The sequence below is a fragment of the Zea mays genome, chromosome 2 (assembly GCF_902167145.1).
Source record: "Zea mays cultivar B73 chromosome 2, Zm-B73-REFERENCE-NAM-5.0, whole genome shotgun sequence".
In the NCBI taxonomy this organism is placed as follows: Eukaryota; Viridiplantae; Streptophyta; class Magnoliopsida; order Poales; family Poaceae; genus Zea; species Zea mays.
In genome coordinates, this window is record NC_050097.1 from 169,352,615 (window position 1) to 169,361,283 (window position 8,669).

At 43.3% G+C, this 8,669-nt stretch overlaps 1 protein-coding gene and 1 long non-coding RNA gene across 3 annotated transcripts; one reads left to right on the forward strand and one right to left on the reverse strand.

The window, feature by feature from the left end:
* Positions 1-1,694: 1,694 nt before the first annotated feature.
* On the reverse strand, positions 1,695-6,661 carry LOC100280107 (uncharacterized). Of its 2 annotated transcripts, none has more exons than XM_008669628.4 (10): positions 6,496-6,661; positions 6,228-6,395; positions 5,760-5,881; positions 5,053-5,147; positions 4,832-4,909; positions 4,610-4,730; positions 4,424-4,483; positions 3,644-3,784; positions 2,896-3,228; positions 1,695-2,804 (listed from the first exon to the last, which is right to left on the reverse strand). In XM_008669628.4, exons 2-10 carry the CDS (start codon positions 6,367-6,369, stop codon positions 2,091-2,093), a joined length of 1,806 nt encoding a protein of 601 aa, XP_008667850.1. In that variant the 5' UTR covers positions 6,370-6,395; positions 6,496-6,661; the 3' UTR covers positions 1,695-2,090. The 2 variants fall into 2 exon arrangements, with proteins under 2 accessions (XP_008667850.1, NP_001347951.1); NM_001361022.1 differs by having other exon boundaries at positions 1,786-2,804; positions 6,228-6,386; positions 6,496-6,641.
* On the forward strand, positions 6,497-7,905 carry LOC103647255 (uncharacterized). The gene is made up of 2 exons (XR_004856361.1): positions 6,497-6,789; positions 6,899-7,905. It is a non-coding gene; the product is annotated as an uncharacterized lncRNA (long non-coding RNA).
* Positions 7,906-8,669: the final 764 nt, after the last annotated feature.

Consider the following 8,669-nt stretch of genomic DNA (forward strand, 5'->3'; position numbering starts at 1 on the left):
TTGCCACTGATTTAATGGTACTTAGCTGATGAAACTTGATTCCAAATTTACTGCTGCTTTTTTTGGCTGAAATCTGGAATATGTGTCTGCTGAAAGCATCTAAAGGCCGTTTGGTTTTAGTAATTAATATCATAAGATTATGTTAACCAATGTGTGTTTTGCAGCTATACGATAAATTAAATAATAATAATAATAATATATGATAAATGGGTTTAAAAGATTTTAATGTCTTTGTTGATCAAAGTCAATGAACGGTTTTAAAAATAATAATTGAAAAGGTCAAAGATCAACTAGTTTTAAGTGATAATGAAGATGTTAGACATTTATTTTCTTTTAATTGTACTATAAAGAGGGGGCATGAGATGGATAACCTGATCTAATCAAGTCTAGATAGGTGTAGTAGTGCACATTTGTGAAAACTAGTGTTAGATAACCCAAGATAGCCAATACGACGTTTAGAGGAGAAATCAAATCAAAAAATAGATGAAAAGCACACAAATTGGACAATTTCAACGAATACAACACCAGATAGAAAATGTGCTCCGTACTGAATCTAAAACTCGCCAAAGTGTCTGGTGTGCACCTGATATATGACACCAAACATAGCACCTAAAGTGCTTGCAATCAATCCTTTTGCACATATAAAGTCATCAGTGTGTCCAGTGATGCACATGATAGAACACCCAGAGGCCATGTAAACTGTGTATTTGACCCCAAGTATTCACCTGACATGTCTAGTGTATCACCCAATGTGGCACTGGACATGATACTCAGAGAGCATGTTTAACGTGTCTATATTTGTGTTGCACTCGCCATACATGTTCGTGTTGCATCGGTGTTGTGGCACTGTATACTAGACATAGTAACGACTAGTTTTAGAACTAGTTGTTAGAGAGGCATCAATTTGTCTGATGCAAAGGGAATGTTGGCATCGGACATGTCTGGTGCCACGGAAATCATGAGTGGTGTTCCAAAGCTAGTTTGACTTTTTAGAGCTATTTATACCCTTCATATCAACATTATGAGGCATTTGTCCCTTCTAATAGAATAAGTAGCCTTTTAAGAGAAAGGAAGACCCTTCGCATCGTGAGGAGATTTGAGAAGTGCTAATCTTACGGCAGCAATCTTATTAGTGAATAGAGAGAGAATTGTGTGCATCCACCACACACATTAGCTTTGTCTTGGTCAAGTGAAAATCTAGTGCTCGTTACTCTTGATGATCGACATCATTTAGATAGCTTAGTGGTGATTGAAGTGCAGTCATCACCCGAAGAATTTGTGGGTGACCCCAACTTGAGTGTTGCACGAACTAAGTGAGAACGATACCTTGCGCGGATACTGCAACGAGAACTAGTGAAGAATGTTGACTCTTTAATACCTCAACAAAAACTTAAGATGTCTTATGAACCCTTGCTTTACTTTCTGCTATTACATTTAAGCAATTTACTTTGAATATTTACATCAAGTATTGCCATGTATAAGGTTTGAATTGGTATACTAGGCTCTTTGTGAACACTTTAGTCATTGGAGTGAGGTTGAGCTTGTTTTTAAGATTTAATTATTGCAAGAATTTTTTAGAGAATACCAGTTCATCCACCTCACCTTGTCCATTTTCACAGTTTTTTTCTTTTGAAAAAAAAAAACTCTTCGCTGATGATTGACACTTCTTTCTCACACCATTAATTCAAGGAACATGCATCAGCAGTACCGTTTCGTGTAATAAATCTTGAACAAAACGTGCATAGTCAGATTTATATTACCGTCTACCAATATACACATAATATTTCTGCATCCTGCAAGGGACACTGAACATGAGTAGGTGCAGATTTCCCAAAAAATAACCGTGCACCATCATCATCTTGGCTAACCAATTGCTGCTTCATATGTAGCATGATTTCTGTCTGCTCCATCTCTTGTTTCTCTACTGTACTACCCCTGAATACTTATATTCTAGTAATGCACATCAATTCTTAGATTTTTGCTTATCTATATCTAATCACAAGAAGAATCACTAGCTACCCCTACTGTGTTTCATGGCATCTGCAGGCTACAGCAAGGCATGTACTGGGAGGTGCATACATACAGTAAATTCAGCTGGCATGGGAATTCCATTTCCAGGATTTACTAGCTGGGTTTACCATAGCCCGTAGGATGTCGAGCGATCTCCACTCGGCATCGGACGTGATCGCCGGTCGCCGCCTCCTCTCCAGGCTGCAGCACCTGAGCGCCAGCTTCATGAGCTTCTCGGCCTGCACCTCCGGCCAGGGCCCGGCGGACGCGTCCAGCACGCTGTGCACGGCGTCCATCTTCACCGCCTCGCGCGCCTGCTCCGCGACGTTGAGATCCAGCAGCCCCGTGAGCATCTGCAGAATCACCATGCCGAACGCGTACACGTCCGACTCCGTTGTGAGCTCGCCGGTCATGAAGAACACGGGGTCCATGTACCCCGCCGTGCCCATCGGGTTCGTGCGGCGGCCGATGGTCTCCTCCTCCAGCGGTTTCACGTGCACCGCCCGCGCCGTCCCGAAGTCTCCCAGCCGGCTCGCGTTGCCGGCGTCCAGGAGGATGTTGGTCAGCTTCACGTCGGCGTGGATGATGGCGTGGGGCCGCCTGGAGTGGAGGTACGCCAGCGCAGAGCGCAGCTCGCCGAGGATCCTGACGCGGTCCTTCCACAGGAGGCCCTTGGAGAGCCTGTCCTTGAGCGTGCCGTTGGGGAGGTGCTCGTACACCAGGCCGCACGACTCCGGGCACACGCCAATCAGCCTCACGATGTGTGGGTGCTCCAATTTGCTCAGCACCACCACCTGAGGATCAGAGCACCCCCAGTGCGATTATGGTATGCCATTTACGCCTTTTAACTCTACTTCTTATTAATATATATATTTTAAGAATTACCTCTTGCTGATACTCTGAGAAACCTTGTCTACCACGAGGCTTCAGCAGCTTAATAGCCACTGATGTGCTGCCCACTTTTCCCTTGTAGACTGGGCCATAACCTCCTCCTCCGATGAAATTTCTTGAGTGGAAGTTGTCGGTCGCCTTTTCGATTTGCGACATCGAGAATTGTTCAATGTTCTCTGGAATCTGCAGCTCTGGATATCTAGGCTCTGATAGACTCTTTCGCTTCAGTGACGCAGCCATTTGTCTAGGTGACAAGCTCCTCTCGTCGTGATTACGCTCCTCTCCTTGCAGCTGTTTCAGTTTCTTTTGCAGCCGGTCTATTTCCTCCTGATCAAACAAAACAAGAGTTGCTGAACACCCATGCTTATATGATGCACTAGGTGATTTTTATTTTCTTTTTATCGTCAGCGTTAAGTAGATCCAATACTTTAGTGCTATCATGTGAGTATGTGACCGACATTTTAATCCATATAATCTGTATCACTTATTTCTCTGAACCCTGCCACCTGATCTTCTCTTACCTATCGCAAGTTGAAACCATCTGTGTTTGTAGTTAACTAAGGCCTTGTTCGTTTGTATCGGATTGCACCTGGAATCGTTCCAGCTAATCAAAAATTATATAAATTAGAGAAACAATCCGGTTAGGAATCGTTCCGACCCACCAATCCGTAACAACCGAACAGGCCCTAAGGCTTATGGCTCTGTGTTTAGGAGTAGAATCTGAGGAAGGTTGTACCCTTACCATGATTTTTTCAGCCTTGTCAGCTATGTTTCTGAAATTCTGTATCTCATCAGACTGATCAGCATTCTCTTGAAAAAAGTTTTCCATGTCTTCAGAAGTGACTGATTCCTCTGTGCCTTGTTCAGTCAATGTTTCATCTTCCTGCACATCATGGTGGACGCAATCAATCTATTGCACCTACACTGGTGGGCACAAGTTAAAGACTCCCTGTCAAGGGCGTCGGGCCCTAGTGACGCCGGACCTCAACTACGAAGTTCGTAGTCTCAGAAGAAGGAGATTAGATTTGGTAATTCTTCCCTTTTTCATAGGGTTTTTTAATTTGGTGCCCTTAGTTTTGGTGGTATGCTCACTTATACCCTTAGTCGTGTTTTTTTGCTCAGTTGTGTCCTTCTGTTCTATAGCACTGGAAGAGCACAGCTGGACAAAAAACACGACTAAAGGTATAAGTGAGCACACCACCAAAACTGAGGGTTACAAGAGCCCAAGGCTCCAACCACTCTTCCTAAACTTAAGGAGATAAATACGAAACTAATCTACTCCTAAACTTAAGGAGATAAGAAACTAATCTTTTCTTTCCTAATTTGAGCCCGCTGCACTCTGTGGCGCGGCGCACGTCTCGGGCCCGACGGCGCCTGGTACGTGCACCCCCACATGACACTCCCAAACATACTTAAGTACACAGTGAACTTAAATGTCTCTTTTTTTCTAAAAGAAGAGATTTTGAATGCACATATCCTGGAAATTTACCCTAAAGATATGACTCTCAGAAAGTATATGTACCGTTACTAATTGATCAGAATCATTCATTTCAGCCGACTCCTCATCCATGGTTTCGTCTACCTGTAATAAATTAAAATATGACAGTACAGCAGAATTAGAACTAATTTTGAAGTATGGCCACAAACTTGTTGGTAGAAATGGTGATTGTTTTAGTGGATGTCAATTGTTCACTGGAAATTTACTTACAAGATCACTTCGTGGTGTCACGTAGCCGTCAGATTCCTCACCTAGCTCATGTATAGATGCCAAAATACCTGAGCTCCCCCCTCCATATCCTATATTTTCACTATATTCCAGGTGATCATTGCTGTATTCAAATAGTTGTATTCATCAAGTCATTTCCAGATTTTGTCCGGAGGTTAATGAAAGTAGATCATCGGTAATTAACATCGCAGATCTCTAGTATACCTGGTGGAGATGTGTTTGCCGTTGAGTACCAGCCAAACCTGACAGCACTGGCGAACCACAACTTGCCTTGACATGTTCCTGCACAAGTTACTTTAGTTTTTCATTCTAGAGTACACCATTAGTTTTATCCTTGTACAACTTATACATAGAGCAGCAAATCTGAAGAGATGCTTCATTTTATTTTCAGAATGTGATGTTTGATGTGTAGATTCAGTTCTGACCTTGAACCGATGACTATTCTTTTAATTTTGAGCTTCTTTATGAGGTTCACAACACCGGCAACAGTGTCATCATGTGTAAGGTAATGTGCACTAACCTGCAATAACACATACTTGTTTACAAGGCATGCGTGTTCCCTGCAATTAAACAACTATATTTATCCTTCGTTTTAGGAGGCAGTTGCAATATTAATTTCAATTTATGGTACTGCTAATGTAGATTAAAATTGCAGATGTGATTCAAATAGTGTATCAAAGAGGAATGTCTAATTGCCATTTTCTTCTTGGCTCAGACCATTTCTTTTAAACAAACTCAGATAACTTTTTTAGTTGTTCATGTTGCCTGACTTTTCCTCTTTCCTCTCTCGTGGACAGACCTGGGCCTTCTTAGCCTTCATTTAGCCCTTCTTTTATTTCTCACAAAGACCTTTTTTTTTGCTTTTCTTTATTAAAACAAATATTAACCACTTGGGGTTTTCCCCTACTATTTTTTTGCTAAAAATAAGGTGTAGATCATTTCTTTTTTTCATTTGCATGAAGGGCCACATGCATATTTACTGGTCTTAGCAGTTTAGCCTCCTACTTAGCATGAAGCCTCTAACTATCTGATTATTAGGATTCTTTTACCATATAACCACAAATAAGCACTGCATAATCTGATGAGGCCTATTAATCTGAAGTAACTCAAATATAAGGATAAATAGCATTACCTTTCTCGTCCCGCACATTTTTTTGTACTGTGATAACATATTGACCATTACTTTCATTTCTCTGCCTCTATGCATCTCCTTCTCCTTCTCATCAGCGAACTTGTATAGCACTTTGCCACCCACTGCAGTTGTTGGATATGAGAGAATGGTTATTGGCACAACTAATGACAACAATGATTGCCTCTACCCTGCCAATGCTTATGGTCATCGAGCATAGCCATTAAATTGCTTGTGTACTTATGCTTGTGCTCCTATACCCTAAGTTATGATGATCATTAACTAGGCAATCTCTGTGCCCATAGGCTGGTAGTCTCTTAAGGTGAGATGGCTATCGTTCATCTTCGTCTATCAACTAATACTAGTCTGTAATCCTTGTAGTATCGGATTCGAGGGCCATGCCACTTTAAATTCAGCACAACAGAAAAAAAATCGGATGTTGATTTGTCTGAAGGATTATAAAGATCTTACTGAAAGGCATCCACTTGGAGGGCCAGTGAACATGGACAAGAACGATGGTGGCCCTGGGGAAATTGGCGGCGGCCCACAGTATGTTGGCTTTCTCCTTTCTTGAGTTCTTCCCAACTGCGATATGGACCTCTTCCTCGTCCATGTTTCTCGGCTCGCTTCCTACATGTGCTATCATGAATCAAGCTAAGATCCTGCTATGCCTTCGCAATCTGCTTCGGTGGAGCACGCATGGCCTGAACAGCAGAACAGGGGAAAGTGAGGTGGTTACCTTTTTTTCTCCTCTGGCGCCACTTTACATCAACGCTATGGTATTTGCATCGGTATCGGCGTCGCCCTTGTGCCTTTTGCAGCTTATTATTCTTCCTAGGGAGGTTAGCTGAGAGATAGCTAATAAGTGACAACAAGAGGCTGGAAGCGTGGCTTCGGATCTGGTCGACTTGTACTTATGCTGGTGTGCTGCGTAGTATAGGTACAGCATCATCCAGCACGTCAGGTCAGTGTCAGACTACGGGCCCGGAGTGTATGATTCGATTAGAGAAGTCGCTGGCGGCTTCAGTTTAAGGTAACATTTTTTTCAGAGAGAGAGATCAGGTTCCCAATGGTTTGTAGTGTTCTGTTCCAGTAATCAAATTCTCTGGAGTAATCTCACCATCGTTATCTACGATTTGCAGTAAGAGAAGCTTCTAATTCAGCTTTGGGAGTCGGTAGAGGATGCCTGGCAACTGACTTTCGATGCTTGCCGATGAGGTTTTTCCCATTAGAATATCAGCTGGGAGTTTATCGCATCTCCCTGGCCGGCAAGCTAGGCAGCCGTGTTTTGTTTCCACAGCTTCAAAGCGGGTTGCTTTCGAGCTGCCCCACGAAACATCCAATGTATATGTCCATATGGCATGACAGCCTTGGATCCTGGCGCGCCGGTGAATGGCGATTGGACCTTCGGCATCGGCACGACGCCTGTCGCAGCAAGCATTCATTCATGCTGTCAAAGCTGTCAGCGTTCACGCAGAGACATCTGCTTCAAGTTTATCAACATGGGATTCAAGAGCATATACCGGTATCATTCTTCGAGCTGGCAGCTGGCTGACGTGAAGACTGAGGCCGAAACTTCTGTCCCGTCCCGGTGCGCACCTGACCTGCAGAAGAGGCTGTGCTGTACGTGAGATAGGTAGAGGGGTCGACGATGACTCGATGAGACAGACGGCTAGAAATCTGGAACGCAAGGCACGACGGAGTACTGGCTTCAGAGGATCCATCCTTCCCCCAGTTGCTTTCGCCCGTCGCCATGCAGCTCCAATTTCCTTCTTGTAAGTTTCTTCTGAGCAGATTGCTACTGGCAGCTTGGTCAGTCGTCCGCGACAGTGACACACCGTGCCTTTTCGAATTTCTTGTGATTTTGCACAGAGGGTGAGACTTTGACAAACCTGGGCACTGGACACGGCTTTCAAACCAAGATCTTTTTTTTTTTGCCTGTCTCACTCGTCTCAGTGACGTTCATTCACCTAAAAGCAGTCAACGAGGCAAGCATACAGCATTACTTATGTATGGAAGTTGGAAGGCCATTCTGATGATTCCATTATTACCTCAGGTACTTGTTGAAACTTTTTTGTAACTTTCAGATCAGACAGTGTATTCTGAACAGTTACAAAGTTCTAATTTTCCCGAATTCATAATACCGATATTAATGGCTGCAAGATTTGACACCGTGAATTATATACCAATATTCACACAAGCAGTATGCACGCCCAGTTAGCTGTTACTCAGGACTCACCACAAGGATCACACCTATGTAATGACCAAAGCAGCTTTCATTCTGTAAAATCCTGGCCGATGTTAAGCATGTCGCTAATGGAGGAGCTGGCACCTTGTTTATTATTTTTACTTACATGTTTGTTGTTATGGTGGGTAAAACATATGAAAGCAGCCCAAGCATCCTATAGGCCAGGCCACGCCACGCCAGGAGTAGATGGACAAGGAGGCGTTTGTTAGATTAGATATTAAAGGAGAGATATTAGGAGTTTGTTAGAGGATAAGTAGGGGTGGCAATAGATTGAGTGCGTCTGTATAGGACTTGTCACACCCGGTTTTAGAAGGCAAACCGAATGCGACATAAGTGGTATCAAAGCCGTGCTGACTGTAGGACCGCTAACCTAGAGTAGAATGGTCGTTCTAAGGATTATAGACCTCTGTCTCTGCCTTGACTTTGATATCTCTTCAAAAGTTGGTCATACCGACCAAACCTATGTTCTACTATATATTATACCTTGCTAAAAAAATTGTGTTTCATTCTGATCCTTCATTTACTTATTACTTGCTGGTCATATTAATTCTGTTCTCACCCTTTTGCTTGCGATGTCTTTTGTAGATGGCTCGACTTAGACACACTGCACGAAAGTCAGTCATCCCCTTCTTACCCTTCCGCCTTGCTGAGCGTCCGCTTCGCCG